The 25,739-nt window shown below is 40.8% G+C and overlaps 1 protein-coding gene across 1 annotated transcript; it reads right to left on the bottom strand.

Annotated features, from left to right (window-relative positions):
* Positions 1–466: 466 nt before the first annotated feature.
* NFE2 (nuclear factor, erythroid 2) lies at positions 467–25,503 on the bottom strand. Its single transcript, XM_063428423.1, has 3 exons — positions 24,869–25,503; positions 11,613–11,798; positions 467–2,149 (listed from the first exon to the last, which is right to left on the bottom strand). Exons 2-3 carry the CDS (start codon positions 11,736–11,738, stop codon positions 1,097–1,099), a joined length of 1,179 nt encoding a protein of 392 aa, XP_063284493.1. The 5' UTR covers positions 11,739–11,798; positions 24,869–25,503; the 3' UTR covers positions 467–1,096.
* Between the last annotated feature and the right edge of the window lie 236 nt (positions 25,504–25,739).

The raw sequence follows: 25,739 nt of genomic DNA, 5'->3' as shown, positions 1-25,739 counted from the left end.
TACAACACGACGGGACAAGTTTGACATTTAGTACATTGTCGTAACTTGAAATGCTTGCATAGAGGTTGCATGTCAAACAGACTTTCCAATTGATTGGATACAATAAATCAATTGGTGAAAAATAAAATTGGCAATGGTTGCAGATTATAAACATGAGGTCTTTATAGCAAGGAGACACATTCAGTCTGTGAAATTGTATATAACATATAATCCCACTTAAATCAGTGTTTTGAAGACAAAAGCATTTAGGGAAAGGTTCATGCACCCAAATTTGCAGGCCTTGTTGCCCACTTTCCTTGTTTTAAAGGGAAGCTTCCACTTCCCAGGATTTGTAATATTCTTTTTCCTTTTAAATTCTAAATACATTTTTGTGAAATCTGAAAAATAAAGCTAAACGTAGAAATCCACATAACACTACTGAAACTGGGTGCATCCATCTTGACGTCCTGTCAATCATTGTTATAAATGTTGCCCCTTTCTGCCATTGAACATAGTTAATGGAGGATTAGAAATGAAAGAACGGTTTCTTTTTGCATTGTGCACCCTGGCTTTGCTTGGACTGGATTATAATGAAAATGAAAATGAAGCATCGCATGAAGAAAAAAAAAAGTTATGATTTTCAGTGTTTTATTTGAAATTTGGTGGTGTAATTTCCAGAGAGTTACGATGCCCGGACTTACAAATTTGGAGGAGGCAAGATGTGTTCACACACCAGCCAAAGCATTGCATAGGCTTTTTTTAAGTTTTTAAATCTATGCCAATAACATAGAATCCAAAAGTAAAGTGTTTTATACATCTGCTAGCAATTTAGCATGCACAATATATAGATTAATTGTGTTCACTATATGGAGATTCAATATCATGTTTTGTAGCATACACAGTTTTTTTTGCAGTATTTGTTAAGTTACTGTCCGTGCAGTAGATAGATTTGGCATCCACTTTGCATATGTAATATGTTGTTATTGCAGCCATTTTTTGCTGATATTATTGCTTCAATAAATAACATGCTGTGTAATGTCTTGTTGCTACTTGGCTTTTGTTTTCCAAGCCAGCTGGTCTCACTGCTGTAGCAACAACTGACCAGTGAAAGAGTCTATTAGGCTCTGGTCTCCTTTGATAAAGGGGCAGGGAATAGATTACTCTCATACGCCTGCTTGAGTAGGAAGTCGTCAACTGGACAAAGATGGTCTTCCTGATCTTGTAAAACACTAACCACCTGTTGCTCAAGAAGCTCCAGATTCTTTTTCAGATCACCCATTATCCTTCCTACCTCCTCTCGTTCCCGTCGCAGTCCTTCACGTTCTGTCCTCAGCTGCCATATCTCTTTCTCCAGAATGGCTATGGTTTCCATCTTTCGCTTACGACAATTTTGAGCAGCGACTTTATTTTTCCCCCGTCTGCGTATGTCTTTAACTAGTGCCAACTGTGGCTCTGTCAAAGTGAAACGAGAAAGAAGTTCATTGAAGTCCTCTACAGGCAAATTAACAATCCTTTCGGTGGGAAATGGAATATTCATAGCTGCTGCTCTTCTTTCATCTCGACTGCATACCAGTTCTTGAGTTTGAGATGTATCATATGAGCACGTTTCTGAGATGTGATTTATAAAAGGCTGTGAGACTGTTGGCATTAATCCATACTGGTCTTGATAAGCCAACGGAGGAATCATATCCAAATATTCTGACTGTAGTCTTTGTGGTTCCATGTGGTCTAATTCTGTGGATTCCCCATCACTGAAGTTTAGTGACAAGCCTGAATCTGATTCAATGTCATCTTGGCCCTTACAAACCTGATTCAAACTCTGAACATATGTCATTGCCATGCCCATTGCTGGCGTATTGAACAGCCCACCCACAGGTACATTCTTTGGCGGGTAATGTGCATTTGCATCTACTTGAGTAAGGCTTGAGGAAATTAGCATGCCGGTATAAGCGGTAGGGCCAAATGTTGGGGCCAGAGGCAAAGATGGCAAATGTTGCTGTTCCATTGTTACTGTATCCATGTAAGGACGATCATAATTCTGAGTGTGGCTTAGGCTAGTTACTATTCCATCTGGGAGATGGCAAACCCCATATCCAGAAAATGAGATGTTGTGAGTTTGAGGGCCATACCCACTGGTATCATACACTGGATCAGTCTGCACATCCAAGCCCTGAAAAAAAATGAAAATTATTTAAAGTATAAGTATTTTCTGCAGTGCCTGACTGTTACTGTCTATAGCAATTTTTGCAACAAATACTCCTCCATGTTCACCATTAATTGAATCACCAAACAGAGTAGGAGCCACTTTTACTCCAAATAATTGCCATTGTCTGTCAGGAGATATTGTAATTTTTCTGAAAGAAAGCATGCTGTATGATAATTGACTGAAATGCAATACACGTCTCTCTTCTGTGGTGGTGAAAGGGAAATAAAACATATTAAAAAACAGGTGTGGTGCCTGCTAGACAAGAGAACAGACTGTCTCTTATAGAAATTGTATAACAGGTGTGCCTAAAAGGTAGATGCCCCGATGATTCTTTGCATGCCTTTAGAATGACAATATATCAGGCAAGCTGTAGTTTTTAAAACATATTAGAATCTACCTTTTGGGCACCTCTGTTGTATAACAATAAAATAAAAAAGAGGGAACCTAGACCCCACTATTGACTAGGGGATGTCCGGTGAATAGACCACCCTATTTTCCTGTAGGGGAGATAACCATGTAATCCCTCAATGTGCCTGTAAATAGGATAGATCTTTTTTTGTGGCTCAGGAGTCAAAATATTTTTTTTTCTGTAACTGCTGTTTTAAAGCCTTATGGCGTCCTTTGTACTTACCGGGTCCCCGCCGCTCCCCCGACAGCGGTCGCGATCCTGGAGTATATATATCATGTATATAATCTAAGTACATTTATATACACATACATACATCATTAATAAAAGTGTATTTTAAAATTAATATATATATATATATTGATATTAAAATACACTTAGAATGACGTTAATTTGTGTGTATATATATATATATATATATATATATATATATATACATATATATATATATACACACACACATATATATATATATATATATATATAAAATAAAAATAATAAATAAATAAATTGAAACAAATGAAAAAAATAAATAATACAAATTAAAAAAAATATATATACCAATTTTAGTTTGTTCTAACTGTATTTTGACATTAATATACATATTAAATTCAAAATACATTTAGAATGAAGTTATAAATACATATGTGTATCTATAGCATTGCTTCAGACTTGAGAAAGGGAGGTTCTCCTGAAAGCTCGTCATTAAAAAATTCTGTTAGTCCAATAAAAAAGGATATGAATTGTCTGTTTTTTCTATCTATCTATCTATAAATAAATAAAAATTATGAAAAAAAAAATATATATATATATTTAAATTCTACAAATATATTTATAGAATATTTTTACATAATCAAGTCATTTTATTAATTGCAATCTGAGGGACCTGCCCGACAACCCAGGCAGACGGACAGAGAATTTGGCTCGCAAGCCCTATATTTTACCCTGTAACTTTCTAGGACACCATAAAACCTGTACATGGGGGGTACTGTTTTACTCAGGAGACTTCGCTGAACATAAATATTAGCGTTTAAAAACAGTAAAACATATCAACAATGATATCGTAAGTAAAAATAATTTTTTTTTGCATTTTTCACACACAAACTGTAGTTTGACTGTGATAGATTTTATTATTTTAAAACACTAACATTTGTGTTCGTCGAAGTCTCCCGAGTATAACCGTACCCCCAATGTACAGATTTTATGGTGTTTTCAAAAGTTACTGAGTCAAATATAAGGCTTGAATTTCCTTTTTTCACATTAAAATTTGCCCGATTGGTTATGTTGCCTTTGAGACCATATGGTAGCCCAGGAATGAGAATTACCCCCATGATGGCATACCATTTGCAAAAGTATGTCCAGTCTTTTTTAGTAGCCACTTAGTCACAAACACTGGCCAAAATTAGCGTTCAATTTACCAGTGTTTGTGACTAAATGGCTACTAGAAAAGACTGGACATACCTAATTTGTAATACCTTAGGTTGTCTACTTTTGGAAATGGTATTGGGGTGATTTTCATTCCTGGGTTACCATTTGGTCTCAAAGGCAATATGACCAGTCTGGCAAATTCCAATGTGTATAAACTGAAAAATGTAATATGCTATATTTGACCCTGTAACTTTCCAAAACACCATAAAACCTGTACATTGGGGGTACTGTTTTACCTGTGAGACATCGCTGAATACAAATATATGTACTTTATTGCAGTAGCAGCTAACAGTATTGTGACATTCACAGTTAAAATGCCATGCAGAACTAAAAAAATAAAATTTCCTAATTTCTCATTTTTAAAATATTTTTTTCATATTAAATTGTTTAATATACAAATATTTGATGAGACATGAAGACCTTGTTTCTCCTGAATAAAATGATATATGATAAGTGTGGGTGCACATAATATGAAAGAGGTGAATTACACCTGAACAGACATATAGCTCAAATTCAAGGATTTGTTTACTTTTTGATCAAAACTTGTACAATTGGCTTAGTCCGAGTCTGTCATCCTGGGAAAACACTTAACGACATTAGTGTGAGAGGGGGTGACAGTGTGAGGAGTGTGACAGGGTGACATTAGTGTGAGAGGGTTACATTAGTGTAAGGGGTGTGACAGAGTAAGAGGGAGGTGACAGAGTGAGACAATGGAGTAAGAGAGGGGCAGACAGAGTGAGAGGGATGAAGACAAATTGAGAGGGAGGGTGACATAGTGAAGGTGGGTGACAGAGTAAGAGGGGGAGACAGAGTAAGAGAGGGGAGACAGAGTAAGAGGGGGGAGACAGAGTAAGAGAGGGGAGACAGAGTAAGAGAGGGGAGACAGAGTAAGAGAGGGGAGACAGAGTAAGAGAGGGGAGACAGAGTAAGAGAGGGGAGACAGAGTAAGAGAGGGGAGACAGAGTAAGAGAGGGTGACAGAGTAAGAGGGGGGTGACAGAGTAAGAGGGGGGTGACAGAGTAAGAGGGGGTGACAGAGTAAGAGGGGGTGACAGAGTAAGAGGGGGTGACAGAGTAAGAGGGGGTGACAGAGTAAGAGGGGGTGACAGAGTAAGAGGGGGGTGACAGAGTAAGAGGGGGGTGACAGTGTGAGGTGGGGTGACAGAATGAGAGGGGGTGACAGAGTAAGGGGGTCACAGTGTGGGTGACAGAGTATGAGGGGAATGACATACTGAGAGGGGGCGACAGGGTGAGGGGTGTGACATTAGTGTGAGAGGGGTGTGACATTAGTGTGAGAGGGGTGTGACATTAGTGTGAGAGGGGGGTGACATAGTGAGAGAGGGGGGTGACATAGTGAGAGAGGGTTACATTAGTGCAAGGGGTGAGAGAGTGAGAGGGGAGTGACAGAGTAAGAGGGGGTAGACAGTGTGATGGGGTGACAGAGTGAGGGGGAGTGTAACAGTGTGAGGAGGGTGACAGGGTAAGAGAGAGGAGGGTGACAGAGAGAGAGGAGGGTGACAGAGTGAGAGGGGGTAACGTAATGTGGGGGTTACAGTGTAAGGGGGGTGACAGGGTAAGTGGCAGAGTTAGAGGGGGGTGACAGTTAAAGAGCAGGGGTGACTGGGTGAGAGGGGTGACGTAGTGTGAGGGTGAGTGACAGGTGGGGTGGCAGGCTGGGTGAGGGGGGTTGACAGGTGGGGTGGCAGGGTGAGGGGGGGTGACAGGTGGGGTGGCAGGGTGAGGGGGGGTTGAAATGTACCTTTTTCCCTCGTGGTCCAGTGTCCTGGCTGGCTCCCTGGTCTCTCCGGTCTGCAGCTCTGCCAGATGCAGTGCTGCAGACCACATGGTGAATTTCTCATGATCTCCAGTCAGAGCGTTGCCGTGGTAACCCGTGGCAACACTCTGATTGGCTGGAGATCGGGAGACACTTCAGTCTGCAGCTCACACCCGGCGGAGCTGCAGACTGAGGCTAGCTCTCCCCCAGGGCAGACCGAGCGGAGGGGCCTCACACCCGGCGACATAAAGGGAAACTGCCAGGCCCACTCCTGCTTCAGGTCCTGCTTTAATCCTTTGACCTCGGCTTGTACCTTGACTATTCTCTGCTTGTATAGCTCGGCCATTCCAAGGACCGGTATTACGTGTTTCTTTGTGTTCTCTCTCTTTGTGGTCTGTCTGTGTTTTGGTTTCGGAATCCGTGACAGCTGTGCCCGGGACGCAGATGACTGGGTACTACCCCTGACAAGTTTATGCCAAATATTCCCCCTTTCACAGCAAATAGTATGCACTTGATCATAATTTGAATTGCTGAGCTGCTTATATTTAAAAATAGATGTGGCCTTTGAGAGGTAATTTGTAATATTGAGCTGTTAAAAAAGACTTGTGCCCAGCATCCACTTTTGAAAAATATGAAAGTGGTGTGTCTCAAATGTGCCCCTTCAACATCCACATATCCCTGAAAAAGGTACAAATGGGAAAATTGTTGTACTAACATTACATAGCTGAGCCACATATTAGGTGTTCTATTGCCGTAGCACACATAAGGATTGCAAAATATACAGTGACATCTCCAAGTGTGTGTCAAAAAGGCAGAAAAAATGCTAATTGCTACTAGACTTGGTACAAACTTGCAAAAAATGGCCCTATGCTAAGGTTTAAAATACCCTGGGGCATCTACTTTAAGAAATGGTAGGCCTTTGTTTTGTTTTTTTTTTTTTTTTTTTTTTTAATTCTTTATTTTATTTGTGCATGAAATGAACATCTGTGTCTGCACTGCCACAACAGCTGGTGCAAGCACATATATAAACATACAACAATACTGATATGGCATTGAGAAAACATTACACATTTTTTTTTTTTTTCCTCAGATTAGGTAACATGTAGGAAAGTAAAGTGGGGCACACTATTAGCTAGGCATAGAGAGCAACCAGTGGTGGCTGACATTTTGCACATGTGTACAGATTAATAGCTTGTAAAACAATCAGTAAACAATCAGTAAACAAAAGTTGTGTCAGTGAACAATTGGTAGTAACCAGTTTAACTGCTTATATGCCTGATGTGCCTAATGTGTGTGGTAAGAGATAATGCTGGTATAGTGAGCCCCTAAGCTTGAAGTGTTAGCATGCTGGATCTGAATAGTAAGCTGCTTGTGGCATGTCACCCTGGCTGACTAATATGCACGTTCTGGTACAGGCCATGGGAGTCCTCTGTGTGTCGGGCGTGATATCTCGCCGATATGGACTGACTTGCGGTTAGCTGATATCCAATCGTATCAGTGTGGCAGGGAACGATTGTCCACCAGGGTAGGGATCCGGGCAAAGTCCATTTGCTGGTTTCTCGTGGGCAAAGGCGCGTTGGACCAAGACAGACAATTCTGGTCATCAGGAGGATAGGATCTGTCGAAGTGGTGAGCTTAGCTCTAGGAAAGCTTGTTGCCGGTCGCCACGTGGAACCCCTCTCTGAGGTTGCTGCGCCGCAGGATTTGTGTACGGTGGGTATGTGGTCGGACCCGCTGTGAGAGTACTTTGCTTGGCGGCATAGTCGTAAGTCCCTGGCGGGAGTAGTCGCTGTGTGGTGTTCTGACCGTCTAGTGCCACGGCTGTAGACGGCTCGGCTGTGCCGCGGTTTGCTTGACTCGTTGATGGGACAGGTAAGGGTGGGTTGCTTCGTAGGGTGTTCAGAGGCCTCACTGAGTGCTGTGGGCTCTGTGGGAGAGCAGCCTTTCGCATCTACCTCGGCGCACATGGCGTCCGCCATCTTGTGTGCTGCGCCCGCTCCCCCAATCGGGTTGGTGAGGACGTTGGGCCTGCTTTGCTTAGCCACTGGGTGAGGACCGGGATATCCCCCACCGGTCCATAGGGGGGGGAACAGGGCCGGATCCACCTGGTGTTGGGCCTCTGGCTGGGCGCTGTCAGGCAGGATAGTGGGGCAGCGGCCGTCCGCCCCACTCACCGCCGGCGAGGGCCCCAACTGGGACATCGAAGACCTCGCCTCCAGGGGACTGAAACTCGAAGAGCCGGCCTCGCCCTGGATCCAGTGTGCCCTTAGCATTGAGGGCCAGTGCTGTCGGTCCACGGTTGGTTCGGGTTGCATGTTTTTGGGCTTTAGAAGTTGGTGAGTTGCAGGAGCTGCTCAAACTTGCGACCGCTCAGCTCGGCGGTCCGGCCCCGCCCCCCCTGTTTTGTTTTTTTAACAGTCAAACTGCTATAATGCCACACATTGAAACATGGGCCCATCAAATCCGTGTAAAAATTCTACTGTAAATACTGAAATGGACAGGTCTCCTATATGGCACTGTAGCTTCACGAAATAGTGCCAAAGACATTCATGGTGGTATAATTTTACTCAGAAGACTTAGCTGAGCATAATTTTGGTGCTTTGATCTTATTGGCACATATCAAATATACAAAATGCCCAGCAAAAATGTAATTCGTATGTAAAAAAATGGCAAAAATAATTTTTTACCACATCCCTTGACATATACTGGTGAAAAAATGGGGCCAGGTTAAGGCCCAATATGCACCATATGAGATGCCCTGGAGTGCCTACTTTTACAAATGGTAGGCCTTTGTGGGGTTTTTTTGAACCGTCAAACACCCCAAATTGAAACATAGACCCATCAATTCACTCTACATTAAAAGTTTATTTTACTTCTTGTTCTTTGTGACCTGTAACTACCAAAAAAAAAAAAACACCTTAAAATCCCAGACGCATTATATATTCTGTAAATCAGAACTAAATTAATTTATTTTTAATTACTTTCCTTAACCTGCACTAATTATGCACACATTATTATTGCAATTTTTTTTATTTTTTTTGCATTTTTCAATTTTTTAAAATAATAAATAAGCATATATATATTACACAGGGGTCAAGTCCTGGGGAAAAAAGTGTGGGAACTCTCCCCCACCCAAAAAAAACCCACTCGTATGCATATATAAACGCGTGCACACACATACACATGCACTCAGACACTCACAGACGCACACACATACTCAGACACTCACACAGTGGTGTATTTTAATTTTGTGCTGCCCTAGGCATGACTATACCGGAGCACCCCCCAATCTAAATTTACCACCCCTTCCTGTCAAGGGCGCACCGCTTCCTGATTAAGAACCCACCCCTTCCTCTTTAGACTCCACCTTTTCCTGCTCCTTTTAAAGAAATACTATAGTGCCAGGAAAACAAAGCTGTTTTCCTGGCACTATAATTCCCTGTAGTGCCCCCCCTCCCTCATTCGACACTGATGGGGTTAAAATCCTATGGGTATTTAGCAGATGCTGGATGTCCTCATGCACAGGGGTGAGGACGTCCAGCATCAGTTAGGCGACTTTTGGTCACCTAACCACCCGAAAGTCCCTCTAGTGTCTGATAGACAGCCACTAGAGGTGGAGTTACCCCTCAAGGTAATTATTGCAGTTTCTGAGAAACCGCAATAATTACACTTGCAGGTTTAACCCCTTAAGGACACATGACGTGTGTGACACGTCATGATTCCTTTTTATTCCAGAAGTTTGGTCCTTAAGGGGTTAAGGGGACTGGGACACTGCACCCAGACCACTTCAATGAGCTGAAATTGTCTGGGTGCCTATAGTGTCCCTCTAAGCACACTCTCTGACAGACACCCACACTGGCAGATACACACACACTACGTGACAAACACACAGACGTCACTGATTTGACACACACACACATTCACTGACACACACTCATTCATTGACAGAGAGACACACACAAACACACTGACAGACACACACTAATAGCCACACGCACTAAATGACAAACAGACTCTCACTGATTTGACAGACACTTACAAACATACACTAACAGAAGCACATACACGCAAACATGTGCATACACTAACAGAAGCACATACACTCATACGCACACACACGCATACACTAACAGAAGCACATACACGCAAACATGCATACACTAACAGAAGCACATACACTCATACGCACACACACATGCATACACTAACAGAAGCACATACACGCAAACATGCATACACTAACAGAAGCACATACACTCACACACACGTACATATGATAACAGACGTAAATACACTCATACACACACACACACACTGACACAAACACACACATACATACACCAACAGACATGAACTAACATACACACACATAGACTAACAGACATACACACACACAAACAGACATACACACACACACGCACACACTAACAGACATACACACATACACTAACAGACATACACACACACACTAACAGACATACACACACACACATACATACACATACACTAACAGACATACACACACACACACACATACACTAACAGACATACACACACATACATACACATACACTAACAGACACACACATACACTAACAGACATACACATACACTAACAGACATACACACACATACATAGACTAACACACATACACTAACAGACATACACATACACTAACAGACATACACTAACAGACATACACATACACTAACAGACATACACACACACATACATACACATACACTAACAGACATACATACAGACATACATACACATACACTAACAGACATACACACACATACACTAACAGACATACACACAGACATACATACACATACACTAACAGACATACACACAGACATACATACACATACACTAACAGACATACATATATGCAAATTATTCAAATAAACATTGCCCACCCACCCAGCCTCCCTACCTTTCAGGAAAGCTGGCATGGATGGGTCCCTGGGGTCCAGTGGGGCTGCAGTGAGGCTGGCATGGGGGGGCCACCTGATTGCCCCCCTCCTCCCCCCCGGCGGGCGGCTCTCTCCCTGTCACACGCGGCGAGGGAGCTGTGTCCTCTCTGCTCCCTCTCGCCGCGCGCCGTTTTCGGATGCAGGGAGCCGGAATATGACGTCATATTCCGGCTCCCGGCATCAGCAGACAACCCACGCGGCGAGAGGGAGCAGAGAGGACACAGCTCCCTCGCCGCGTGTGACAGGGAGAGAGAGCCGCCCGCCGGGGGTGAGGAGGGGGGGCAATCAGGTGGCCCCCCCATGACAGGGGGAACAGAGGGCATTTGGGGGCGGCATTTTTTGCCGCCCCCCGAGTGCCTGCAGGGGGAACGGCGTTCCTGCTGTGAAAAAAGTGCAGGAACGCCGTTCCCACGCGTTCCTGCAGGACTCGAGCCCTGATATTACATCAAATTAAAGCCCTTTCTGTCCTTTAAAAACGGTACATAATATGTGTTGGTGCAATAAATTAGTAAAATGCAAATTGCAGTTGAACGCAAACAACAAAAAATGAAAAAATTGCTTGTGTCATTAAGTGCAAGACAAGCTTTTGAAGCTGTGTCCCTAGGGGGTTAACAAAGACAAGTAAATTGATGGATAAGTGTATATATAGAACACACACTAGTTGCTTGTTTTTCTTTATTTTGTATGCAGTTGGTATTAAAAGGAAGTAGCACTGAAATGTATAGCAAACAAGAATGAAATGTACAAGTGATGCAATTAAACACCGGAATACATGTTAACACTGAAATACTGCCAAGCAATTATGCAATGAGGAGGTAGAGAAATAAGCAGTGTACTGACCTGTAGGTCTGTAATGGAGAGGATCTCCTGCCAAGCAAGATCCATGTCACCTTGGACACTTTGATCCCCCATTAAGTTTGGAAAGAATGTGTTACCGTTCTTTACTCTTGGAGGACATGGGGACATAGTTCTATATGGTGGCAGGCTTACAGATGCGTTTCCAAATCCTTATTTGTCACTTGGTACCTGAAACCAAACAGATAAACGTAATTCGAGAGAGAAATATTAAAGGGGTCGAGTAATAAGCTAAAGTTAGACAGTATTAGCATTACCTCTGTCATTATGAGGTTGTCTATGTAATGATTATGGGTTTGAGGCCTAGTTAATTTTTTTGCAATGGTAGTGGCAACATATGTTTGAAGGAAATTGAGAAGACACCAATTTTATTATTTGCAAGTACAGCAACCTCTTCTCCAACTGTGAGAATAATTTTCTAGTAGAAGAATAAGGTTAATAGGACTATCAGATGATAAAGTAGTAGTTCAAGCGCAAGGTTATTGTAAAGAGAGTAATTACCAATCTGCAAATTGCATATTATGTAGCGATTTCCAAAAATTACTGCAGCAATAACCCTGCTCCCTGGCTCGCAATCGTCAGAGGAGCAATGTGAACTTCTACATTTGCTTTTTGAGATCTGTCCAACTTGTATGTGGTGCATCCACATAACTAGGACACACACCTGTCTTCTTCACTGGTGAAACGCGAACATGCTTTGGTGGTCGGTGGTTATGGTTAACTCATTCACCAGGTAAATCATTATCATGTAATATGTGGGACTGTGGCTGAAGGTTCAACTACATGCCCCCATTCATTACAGAGTTTGTGGGATAAACTCTGACCACAAAGACCAAAATGAGAGGCTTCTGATTGGTGAACATCAAGAAGAAATCTACCTGTTGCTTACACCTACTTGTGCAGCAGCTTAAAAGGACACTATAGTCACCAGAACAACTACAGCTTATTGTATTTGTTCTAGTGAGTATAATTCCCTTCAGGGTTTTGCAGTAAACACAGTCTTTTCAGAGAAAAGGCAATGTTTACATTACAGTCTAGGAATACCTCCACTGGCCACTCCTCAGATGGCTGCTAGAGGTGCTTCCTGGGGCAGTGCTGCACAGTGTGCACCACTGTCATTCAGTGTCTCCACCCTCTGCATGCAGACACTGAACTTTCCTCATAGAAATGCATTGGTTTAATGTATCTCTATGACAATATGCTGATTGGTTAAGGCTGTGTTTGGCTTCTGCTGGCTCTGCCCCTGATCTGTCTCCTTGACAAGCTCAGCCAATCCTATGGACAAGCATTGTGATTGGCTTAGAACTAAGGCTCAGAACACAACTTCTTATGATGTTAGCCAAGCAGGCAGATCAGGGTCAGAGCCAGCAGCAGCAGGCTGGAGTAAAGGTAAGGTTTTGCAACGGTAAGGGGGGGACCAGGGAGCTAAGTGGCGGTTTTAACACTATAGGGTCCGGAATACAGGTTTGTGTTCCTGAGCTTGAAAAAAAGTAGGTACATATATATTTTTCATATTTACCTGCTTTTTCTTTCTTATGCTTTTCACATCCACTCCAGGGCGATTCTGATCTAACCAATCAGTGTAATATCTCTAGGAACACTGGAAATGTGCATTGGGCATGCCTGACAAATCTACCCATGTACCAGTTGGACGATCCTTGTAACATCCTGACATGGGGAGAAGATCAGTGTGATTCATGCAGAGCAGGCTCCGTTGTCGGGTTTCTCTCTCCTGCTGCTGCACAATGATGCTCTGTTTTTGGCATTAGTGGACTAGTCTGAAACTGATAAGGATGTGTAAAAGGGAGAGGAAAGTGGGGCTGAAGAATCTTCCCTAGATAAGAGGTGTGTCCAACAATGCAATCTGACAAAGTTTACATTATGTTTATAAGAGTTACAAGCTTTTCAAAGTTTTTTTTGGGCTTTATTTTGATTTGGATATTTGTTTAAAAGTTGTTATTTGCATGTTTAAAAAAAAAATTGTCAAGTGATGCTTGTCCCTTTAAAAGGACATCTAAGCAACAAAACAGCTTGCTGTAAAGGAAAATGCAGCCTAGAGGTCCCTGGCGTTATTTCTTGATCTAATATAAAGTTGATTAGTAGTGTTTTGATATAAACAAACAGAGGGTCTTTCCACTGCCTAGGGACCACTCTGATCTTGCTTAGGGCTGTGAGATGATGTTATTGGAAATAAAAAAAAAACTTGGTCAGCAAGGGAAATGTCCATTGTAAACTGAGTGTAGCATGATTTTATTATACTGAAATGTAAGCTTTTATGGTGCAGAAATAATGCAAACATTTTTACTGTGAAGTCCATTCCCTGTCAATATTACATGCCACCTAACTTCTTGTTTTTGGCATGACTATCCCAATTACAGGTCCAATCCTGATTTTGATCCAAAAGACAGGTGCAGTCAGCACAAATATATATATATATATATATATATATATATATATATATATATATATATATATATATATATACTGCATTCAGTACACTGCTTATTAATGGTATTATTATTCTTTGTGTAAAATAATATTATCCAAGAACAAGTGCATATTACTCTTCCACCTTATCCCATCTTCTAAAAAAAGTCTAAAATATAGGGTCTCTCATAAAGCAGTGTTTCTGAACCTTTTGACCCCTGCGAGTCTAAAAAAAATCCTAAGTACCCCTGCCTTGAGCAAGTAATTTCTATTGATTTAAATTCCAAATGAAACGTGTATACACTGATATTTAAGTTAATCCTATATTGGAGAACAAGCCTGATTAAAAGTAGTAAAGAATATTTTTTAAAATATATACGACATATTGTAAATACTGTGTATGTAAGAAAGAGTGTATGAACTATTAATTTGAAGTCTAAAAGTCACAAAATGAAAATATAATACACACTTCATAGTTACGCACAGAGGACACTAATATACACACTCTCACTGACATACACAAACACTCACTGACACTGATTTAACACACACAAACAAACACAGACATACTCATTCTCTCACACACACTCACACATATTTTTTTTTAATTCCACCCCACTCCCTACTTTTGAGAGAGCTCTAGTGTGGCTGCTATCATCTTCGTGCAGTCATGGAAGAGCATGGGCATCAGCGCTCCATCGCCGCCCACCTTCATTCTTTCCTCCAGACACAGCATATTTAGGCAGAGTAGGCACCTGTCATCAGAGTAAACCTTAATGCACAGCCGGCTGCCTCCTGGCATACCACCTGCTTGTGGTGCGCATACCCCTGTAGTACATATTCAACAGGTTGAGAACCAGTGTCCTAGAGGAAAAGTTGAAATATCCTTTGTACTAAGAAAGGGCAGGGAGATCATTAAAATGGGCAAATCCACAACAAGCTTAGAGTAATTGATGAGCCCTAAACTATTTCTCAGTCCAGTGTACGATGTATGGTATGACAGTGGGACATACGTCATTAGATATTTTACACTTCACAGTCTATTTTTTGTTCATAAAAATTATTTCTGTATCTAATACCAAATACATTGCAAGCAATAGACAGACTCAACCCTGTCATGTCTTTTTCTTCATTATCTTTGTCCTGTGTCATATATATATATAACATTTCATTACAAGATCTACCATATGTTCTCTTTTCCTCTTCTGTCTAAACCTCTTTCCTTCCTTCTCATCCACTGTACTGAGTAGATAAGACAACATATCAGGAGACATGCACATCATTAATATGTTCACAGCATTGTATAATTTTATAAGTGCAATATCTTTTGGTTCAGTTTAAAAAAAATCTTAAAGTCAAGTTTAAGAAGTCTCTAAGAGAGGATAACGCAATAAGTAGGATAATGCAATAATAGTTCTCCGGTACTATTACCACTGCAAGAAAATATGCAGAATTAGAACACATGGGGTGCAGCACTGATCCAGAAAGTCTAGGTTTAGGAAGATGTAGGATTTGGGCAGTTTATGGGGTACCTGCCCTCATGGAGCTGGGGATCACATCTCTCAGGACTATGAACAAGGGGCCTTAATTATCAACTACAGCAGGGTCAGGAAACCCACAATACAAGAGTAAATTAAAAGAACATGAACACTGGCTGCATAGAAAGTTATATTTAGAGTGTTGCACTACATGAATGGAGACAACATCTCTTTTTAACACAACTTATGTATAAGAGACAAATTATGGACTATTTTGTATGATGTACTTGCCAATCTTTGGCAAAATGCCATTTCCCATCAGTCACGACAGTAAAAAGGCATGATGTACATCATGTACAATGCAAGCATGAGAATACCTATGGGAGAACCGGCTGTCTTGCATAGCTTTACGTAGATCCTCTTTTGTACTCTCCCGCATGCATGAAAGTACAATAGTGACAACAATTATTGGCAGTTGACAGAAACCAAGTAGTATGACAGCACAGAGAAGAGAGAACTTATAGAAGAATTATCACTTTGCAGAATTTGTAATATTTGTATGTATCCTAATATCCACAGTGGGACTGTTCTGAACTACCATTTTGTAATATATATATATGTGTGTGTGTGTCCATAATACTACATATTGATACCTTATTAAAGTTCAAGCATTGTAAAGTGAATTGGTTTGATTTTTTTTTTTTTTTCATTTTTGGACTGCCCTCCTTTGTATTTTTGTCTGATTGTTTGGGCTAAACTCGTTGTTAGGGGATATCTCCATTTTAAAAAACATACAAAAAGAAACACTTAAATTAACCTTTCTGTGGAATGAACAAAAGAGTGCTGTTAGTGCATCGAATCTTGCCCAAGTCTCTATAATGAGATTACATATAATGACCATTTACTAACATTAAAAAAAATAAAATTTTAGAGTTCCAAAATTGCATAACCGCAATCGTTATACATAAACATTACACAAAACAATATACTTATTAGACAGCATCATAAATATTTGATAAATTGATATTTATTGATCAATTCTTCTTGGACATACCGTATATACTCGAGTATAAGACGAGTTTTTCAGCACATTTTGTGTGCTGAAAAACCCCCACTCGTCTTATACTCGAGTCAGTGTCTGTATTATGGCAACTTACAGCTTGTAATGAGCCCGGCGGTCCTGTTGGGGGCTGGCAGCGAGCTGTAACTTACCTTTTCTGCAGATCCTGTCAGCTCCCCACTGTAAGTCTCGTGAGAGCCGCGGCGTCTGAGCGGTGCCGCAGACCGCAAGACTTACAGTGGGGAGCTGACCGAAACGCAGTAGAAGGGAGCTGACAGGAGCTGCAGGAAAGGTAAGTTACAGCTCGCTCCCAGCCCCCCTCCTGCACAGCCCATACCACTGGACCACCAGGGAATCATATAGCCCCCCTTCCTGTATCAAGCAGGGAGGGGGGACAAAAAAATAAAATAAACATTTTAATAATATTAAAATACAAATTTAATATTACCGGTAAAAATAAAATAAAACATTTTTAGATTATAATAATAAAAAATAAAAATGCCCACCCCCCAACCAAGGTTACACACACTGCATTCATACACACACACACTCTGCATTATATATATGCACACACACACACTCTGCATTATACACACACACACACACACACACACACACACACACTGCATTATACACACACACACACTGCATTCATTATATACACACACTGTAAATAAATATTCAATTAATATAATTTTTTGGGGATCTAATTTTATTTAGAAATTTACCAGTAGCTGCTGCATTTCCCACCCTAGCCTTATACTCGAGTCAATAAGTATTACCAGTTTTTGGGGGGTAAAATTAGGGGCCTCGACTTATATTCGGGTCGACTTATACTCGAGTATATACGGTAAATGTAAAAATGCATTTGTTTTATTTTGCTCTTTCGATTGGATATAATACTTTGTGCAATTTTTGAAATATTAAAAGGGACACTAGAGGCACCCAGACCACTTCAGCTCATTTAAGGTCCCAGGTCCCTTTTTTTATTATTCCAGTTTTTGATAACATTTAAGGGTTAACTCCACCTCTAGTGGCCATCATTTAGACAGCCAATAGAGGGACTTCTGGGTCGTTAGCTGACTCTTGGTTGGTCACCCCAAATCATATAGGAAACCATTATACAAGTTCTAATGCGAGCGTGGCACTTGCTACGCATGCGCATCAGGTCCCCCTGGCAGGCTGACGTCAGTGGAGCAGAGGCGGAGCCTGAACAAGCACTGAGGTTTTTTTGCATCTATCAATCTGCTAATACTTTAGTGACTATCCTTTTCTGCCTCCAGCAGTATGTTCAGAGTTTAACATTGTACTGCTTTTTGCTAAATTATTTTAGTATTCTCTTCATTCACATTTTGCCAGCATTAGTTCTTTACTTGGTACCTGCCTTTTATTGCACCCTTTCCACTTCTCCAAATAATGTTTCTGTACTCTTTTTCGCTGCTATGTTTGTCTCATTCCCTTTGTTTTCTTACCTCCAGCAGTGCCTTAGTTTTTTTATTTTTTTTTTCAGTTTTCTACATTTTTTAGTTTATCCTTTAAGGGCACCATGATAATAGCTTATGTATACCTGTGACATAACACGATTTTCCTCATCACAAGGAGCAGTCTTATCAAATGGGTAGTTGTCCTTTCCTCTTTATAATGCTACCTGTCCTGTGAAAGGTTAAAAACGTGCATTCTCCTCTCCTCCCCTCCCAACCTTCAGGACAGACATTTCTAACATATGGACGTCTTTTGTTTATAGTTGGTGCTATAGTGGAGTCAACTAAAAAGTTAAATATCAGTGAGAAGGATGTGCAGTTAAAAGTCCTTTGGTCTAAAAGCTGGATGACCTCACTCCTACTAGTTCAAATAAAGACTTGATTTGAGTAAATTGAAAACGAAAGAAGTGGGATTTTTATTTCTGATTACTATAGTGCTAATGAATCCCCAAAGTTAAAACTCTACCTGTTTCGAATACTAAAAGGAACACCATACAAATGTGTATTCCTGACACTATAGGTGTAAAACACAATTTAGGCCCCTTGGCCCCCTTGAAAATTAGTTTACTTATCTTTTTCCAGTGCCGTGCGGTTTCAGTGATGACTGCCTTTGCTCATGCTACACCTCATTGACTGAGATCATCAGAAATGATGATCTCAACCAATCCAATGCTTTGTCATAGGAAAGCATTAGGATGCTCATTGCTTGGCAAAATGCTGTCCCGAACAGCATCTCTTCATAGAGATGCATTGAATCAATGCATCTCTATAGGGAGCGTTCAGCATCTCCACGTTGAATGTCAGTATGCATACTGTGCTGCACTGACACAGGAAGCACAACTGGAGGCTGTCTGAGGAGTGGCAACTGGAGGTGTCTCTAGGCAGTAATGTAAACACTGCCTTTTCTCTGAAAATCCAGTATTTACATTAAACACTGTATTACGCTGCAGTTCTTGTGGTGACTATATTGTGCCGTTAAAAGTTCTGACATACAACAGGGATGAGTTTCAACGCAAGCAGCCGATAAAGGAGATGAAGCCTAGATTCAGATTATGAAGTCACTCACTAAACCATTTTGCAGAATCCCTATGTAAAGAAATTAAGATTTGGTCCACCAATGTTGCCAAGAGAAACAAAGTCGTATAAGATTTTTGTTGCCTTTAACATACCACAAAAATACAGGAATTAGAAGACATGGGACATACTTCATAATGACAACATATTAGCAGATGTTTTTCATCCTTCTATCAGCTTAAAATTAAACAAGATGTAAAAGATTGTCCTCCTATAAGCTTAAAATTAAACAATATGTAAAAGATTGTTAAAAAGACTCATTGCTGTAGTCTCGCATAAGCGATCTGTCACTTTTGGGGTCTTTGAGTATTTCACCAATGTCCCCCAAAAACAGATTGCATATGCGAGACTACAGCAATGAGGTCTATGGAGAGACTACAGCATTTTTAGCATTTTTTTCCGCAGATACATCGTCAATTGTATCCTACTTTTAATCAGATACCAACAGCTGTACCGTGTATTCAAGGTAGAACGCTAACATTGTGACTGTGATTTTGGATATATAACTGCAAGGTCTAGTAAATAATCCAGTATTTACATTAAACACTGTATTACGCTGCAGTTCTTGTGGTGACTATATTGTGCCGTTAAAAGTTCTGACATACAACAGGGATGAGTTTCAACGCAAGCAGCCGATAAAGGAGATGAAGCCTAGATTCAGATTATGAAGTCACTCACTAAACCATTTTGCAGAATCCCTATGTAAAGAAATTAAGATTTGGTCCACCAATGTTGCCAAGAGAAACAAAGTCGTATAAGATTTTTGTTGCCTTTAACATACCACAAAAATACAGGAATTAGAAGACATGGGACATACTTCATAATGACAACATATTAGCAGATGTTTTTCATCCTTCTATCAGCTTAAAATTAAACAAGATGTAAAAGATTGTCCTCCTATAAGCTTAAAATTAAACAATATGTAAAAGATTGTTAAAAAGACTCATTGCTGTAGTCTCGCATAAGCGATCTGTCACTTTTGGGGTCTTTGAGTATTTCACCAATGTCCCCCAAAAACAGATTGCATATGCGAGACTACAGCAATGAGGTCTATGGAGAGACTACAGCATTTTTAGCATTTTTTTCCGCAGATACATCGTCAATTGTATCCTACTTTTAATCAGATACCAACAGCTGTACCGTGTATTCAAGGTAGAACGCTAACATTGTGACTGTGATTTTGGATATATAACTGCAAGGTCTACCATGACAAACAACCAAATGTGTGTATGTCAGGATTTAGTGTGTCTGTGTCCATTGTAGCCTTAGATTCCTGTTTTTGGATGACAGTAGCGGGACATGATGGAGTTTTATGCTTCTGTAGCCTGTCTACTTCAAAGTTTAACAAGTTGGAGATGCTCTTGTACTGTATGTACCTTTCTCTTCTAACCTTTCTCATTAACAAGTCATGTTTGCTGTTATGCGTATTTATTACCTATGTTTTTTAGTTTGTGCAGTAGAATGCCGTAGTCTACGGTGTCAACGGTCTTTACAAAATCAAGGAAAATAGCTCCAGTTAGGTCTCCTTGTTCCATGCCAGTTTGGATGTCATTGCAAACTTTTAAGAGGGAAGTTGTAGTGGAGTGATTCTGGCGACAACCCGATTGATCAGGGGCCAGAAAGTTAGATTGTTGGTAATACTCACATAGTTGCGTATGGACGCATTTTTCTAAGATTTTTGACAATATTGGGAGCAATGATATTGGGCGATAGTTAGAAACCAAAGTCGTGCCACCACTTTTATGGATAGGCACTACTCTCGCAGTTGTATCCAGACACCAAGGATTCGTTAATTAGGGTTGTGACTGGTTTAGCAATTGCCGGCGCACTGAGCTTCAACAGCATTGCTGGGATTTGATTAATACCAGGGTCTATAATCTATAGAAAATGTTGTGTGTGAAAATCCCAGGAAATTAGCAGCTTTTGAGAAACTCAAATCACGATGTCTGGCACCAATAAACATTTCACAATCAAGCAGTAGCGGATCCAGAGCCTCACCTCAGGAGGGGCACTTGCAGATTATTTAGAGAAATAATCCAGACACAATACCCACTACAGCTCAGTGTAGTGGTTATGGTGCCAGTAGTGCCGGGAACCCCTCCCAGAGTAAGTAGTCAAACCGTTTAAGAACAGTTTGACAACTTACCTGAGGTCTGCTTGGAAATGGGGCTGTAGTAGGGCATAGGAGCAGGGGTGCAGTGTGTGTGTGTGTTTGTGTAAGAAGGACTGTGTGAGCAGTGTGTGTGTGTGTGAGAAAGTTGCAGTGTGTACGTGAGGACGGCAGTGTGTGTGTGTGCGTTGCAGTGTGAGTGGGGGGCAATGTGTGTATGGGGCAGTGTGTGTGTATTGGGGGCAGGGCATGTGGGCAATGTGTGTGTATGGGGGAAGTGTATGTGTATGGGGGAAGTGTATGTGTATGGTGGGCAATGTGTGTATGGGGACAGTGTATGTATGTGGGGGCAGTGTGTGTGTGGGGCAGTGTATGTATGTGGGGGCAGTGTGTGTGTGGGGGCAGTGTATTTGTGTGTGTGTAGGGTATGTGTGTGATAAGGATGGGGGGCTTTTTTAATGTTTTTTTTTTTAATTTGATCAAATGATTTTTAAAAATTTATTTAAAATATACATAATGTCCCCCCTCCCTTCTTACCTTTGTTTAGGGAGGAGGGGGGACATTTCTCGATCCCTGGTGGTCCGGTGGGGAATCCCTGGTGGTCCATGTGGTGAGAGTGAACTCTAGCCCCGGTCTCCAGGGCTAGAGTTCACTCTTGCAAGATCCGGAGCATTTCCGTGGCAACGCTCCGTGCTCGCGAGAGAAGGACCTGGAGGAGCTGCAGACTGAGCTCCACCGGGTCCTCTCTCTCTCTCCCTCCCCTACCGGCGGCCAGCAAACAGTGCCTGCGGACCGGAGAGGGAGATCTCTGATCACCCCTCCGGTGCACGAAGGCACATTGCAGGGCTGGCGCTTGGATAGCGCCAGCCCTGCATTAGCCGGCAGGGGAGAGGGAGAACCTCGGATTCTCGGGGGGGGGGGGGGGTGGGGGGAGAGGAAATTGCCCCGTTGCCCCCCCTGGATCCGCCAGTGCAATCAAGGACATTTACAGTTTTCCCTAGTGGGATAGGCAACCTTCGGCACTCCAGATGTTGTGGACTGCATCCCCCATAATGCTCTTACACCCATAATGCTGGTAAAGCATTATGGGAGGTGTAGTCCAAAACATCTGGAGTGCCGAAGGTTGCTTATGCTATGTCTATGCCTTACACAATGCTGCACTGAGAATTAAGGGACATTATTCCCACATTGTGGTTCTAGATACATTATTTCACTGTAATCTGTTTCACACTTATTATTCTGCTCTCTCTGTATATTCATCCATACATCCTTATTAGTGATAATTATTATTGTTTAGGAAACTGACATTATACGGAGTCTTGATCGTGAATTGTATTTTCTTCTCGTGTCTATCTCACCACATTATTTCCCTGAGATTATCCAATTATTTTCATCTTTAAAATTTATATTTCTGCCACGGTGTGATATATATTTGTCTCATTCTCCCCCGGTTTAATTAGCGTCTGTCATGCTCGTGAAATGTTAATTCGATAGCTTCCAAGGCTTCAAATGCAAATTAGGGAAAAGAAAACCGCTTTTGGGTGCCATCTTGGATTACTTTTAAAGTTGTGATAGTTATTTCGCTGGAAAAAAGAATCAATCCTCTTTGGTTGTCAAGACTAATTATTTGGGAATAAGTTTCAAAAATATGGGGATCAGGATTGTTGTTGAATCCCACAGCAACCACTTTCATCATTACTGGTTTGTTGAGATAACTCTGAATCAACGGATGAGGGACTTAATTTAAATAAATTTTTAACAGGCAGTGGTTCTATATAAAATGATTGGTTCAACCACATACATCGTCAAAGAGTGTGTACTGATATTTTTTTATTATGTTTTACTATTATATGGCATATTGAGATCAGTTTACATACGTATTCAGAACTTATAATAACTGCCTGTCCTGGAGACTATCTCCATTAGGATATTGATACTTTAGAGCGAGTTCAGAGAAGGGGTACTAAACTGCTTCATGGATTGCAGGATAAAACTTACAAGGAAAGGTTAAAGGAACTTAACATGTATAGCTTGGAGGAAAGACGAGACAGGTGGGATATGAAACATTTAAATACATAAAGGGAATCAACACAATAAAGGAGGAGACTATATTTAAAAGAAGAAAAGCTACCACAACAAGAGGACATAGTCTTAAATAAGAGGGACAAAGGTTTAAAAATAATATCAGGAAGTATTACTTTACTGAGAGGGTAATGGATGCATGGAATAGCCTTCCAGCTGAAGTGGTAGAGGTTAACACAGTAAAGGAGTTTAAGCATGCGTGGGATAAGCATAAGGCTATCCTAACTATAAGATAAGGCCAGGGACTAAAGTATTTAGAAAATTGGGCAGACTAGACTGGCCGAATGGTTCTTATCTGCCGTCACATTCTATGTTTCTACGTCACAAGCATTTTGCATATATTTTACTGTGGTAGATTTGGGAAAGGATAAATCCGCTATTTTGACTTATTTGGTATATAAACCACCTAGTAGAATGTACTGCAGAAAGGTGAGGGCAGCTCTACCAAGAATGTCTTTAAAATAATGTTTGCATATCATTCATTTCAGCTGTCTTTTGCTAGTCACACGTCTTCCTACAAGAATCCTCAATTCTATTCCGTGCCTCTGCAGTCAGTTTATGAATTTTCAGTAGTGCCACTGAGAATATATAATTTGGTCTATTGCTGACCTTATTCTACTAAAACGTTTTTATTTAATGCACCACGTCACCAGTCTTAGCTATACAACCAGTGGTGTCCAGATTATATATACACATTTAAAACTTATGACAGCTGTGTCATTAAACCAATGCCACCACAAAGGCTCAGTGTTAAAAAGTATGCTGGTAATGTAAGATTACGGGGGACTTTGTTACATTATTTGTACCTTGAAGGCAGGTGCCCCAAACTTCTCTCTCTAAGACCACCTATCCCTTAAAACTTGCTAAATGTAAGTAGCTCCTATGGGGCAAACAGCTTTGCCTTAACTATTTTTGAATATAGAGTCATGATGTCCTCTTATCAACGTGCATTTTATTTTACTTGTCTTTTAGCAAACTTTCAACCTTGGCCCTAGACTGCATTTTTTTTTTTTTTAGAATCCTCTGACTTCTTGGGAAAACCCTGGTATAACCTATGCCAGTGGTAACTAAATACAATCACTTGGCAGAAATTCATAAAAACTGACAGCCACAAATATACTTTAAAACATAGTTAAGAGCCAGGAACATACCAAGTGGCTGATAAGGCTACATGAGAATTTTGTCTACTGTAAACTGTATATAGTTTGCAACCCCAAAACTAGGCATTATTGTCTATATTATTGTTGTTTGTTTGTATTTTAATGATAAAAACGAAATACATGTCCTTATAAAAAATGGATTTTAATGTAAAGAAGATGTACCCATTATACCATGCGTTGAGCTATTATTTCTCAGTTATTCTCTGTTTGGCTAGATGCTATACTTTTAAGCTATAAAAATAGTTGGAGGGCCAATTATGTTCCACCAAGGAAACAAGATCACGAAATAATAAACCCCAAAACTTTCCCATACTTATAACAATGAGAAAAGAAAGCAATAAGAAAAAAAAAATAAAAAAAAATTCTCACCTCGGCTAAGGGTTGATCATTTAATTCTCACATTCATATCTCGGAGCAGAAAACTGTAAATAATTCCCAAGTGTTTGCTCCAGAAGTTGAATGTCTTAATAGTTGTACATCCACAAGGTGCTGCTCATATTGATTCTTCAATTGCACAATACCAATAGTATCTCTAGTTAATTCTCATTATCCTTTGCAGTTTATCTGTTCCGGATTTTCTTTATCTGACGTAGTTTGTCTTCACTAACCACCATTCTATGTGCGGCTTTTATACATCTTACCCATATGCTCTCTTGTCCAACTAACTAGTTTGGTTTCTTTATCTCCAGTTCCAGGCTCTGCTTCTCCTATGAACTCCTCCTGCACATCCCCTGCTGTCACTTTATCTTATATTTCTGTTCTAACCTTCTTCACAAATTTACTCTCTTTCTCTACTGGTTACTAATAACCTTCCCTAAACTGCTCGCACTGCTTTAAAACATTCTCACTATCTCCTGCCTCGTATCTCTTTCTATCCGGTGTAAATATTTTGTTCACTTTTTCTTTCTTCTAGCTTTGACTTGCCACATCCTCCCTGAATATAGTCCATATTGCCTGTGCTTCTCTCAGCACATAGTGGAAGGAAAAAGTTCTCTCGGGTTTATCAGCTCTTTCTGGCAACAGTAGGATGTAAAACCACACATTTGAGACACTGGTGTCTTCTCCCCACCCTCTTTCTCTCCCCACCCTCTTGTTGGCTTCCCCCTCTGAAGTCTCTGAGGTATATGGGACACGATTAGGGACAGTTGTTGAGGTTAGATAAGAAGGAACATACACTTACTTCAATGTTACCAATTATAAAATAGGCTTCTTTAGCTTCGCACAGTGGGTTAAAGAGTAC

Source organism: Pelobates fuscus, chromosome 1 (assembly GCF_036172605.1).
Source record: "Pelobates fuscus isolate aPelFus1 chromosome 1, aPelFus1.pri, whole genome shotgun sequence".
Classification (NCBI taxonomy): Eukaryota; Metazoa; Chordata; class Amphibia; order Anura; family Pelobatidae; genus Pelobates; species Pelobates fuscus.
The sequence above is the reverse complement of the archived record's forward strand: the minus strand, read 5'-3'. Positions and strand labels throughout refer to the sequence as shown.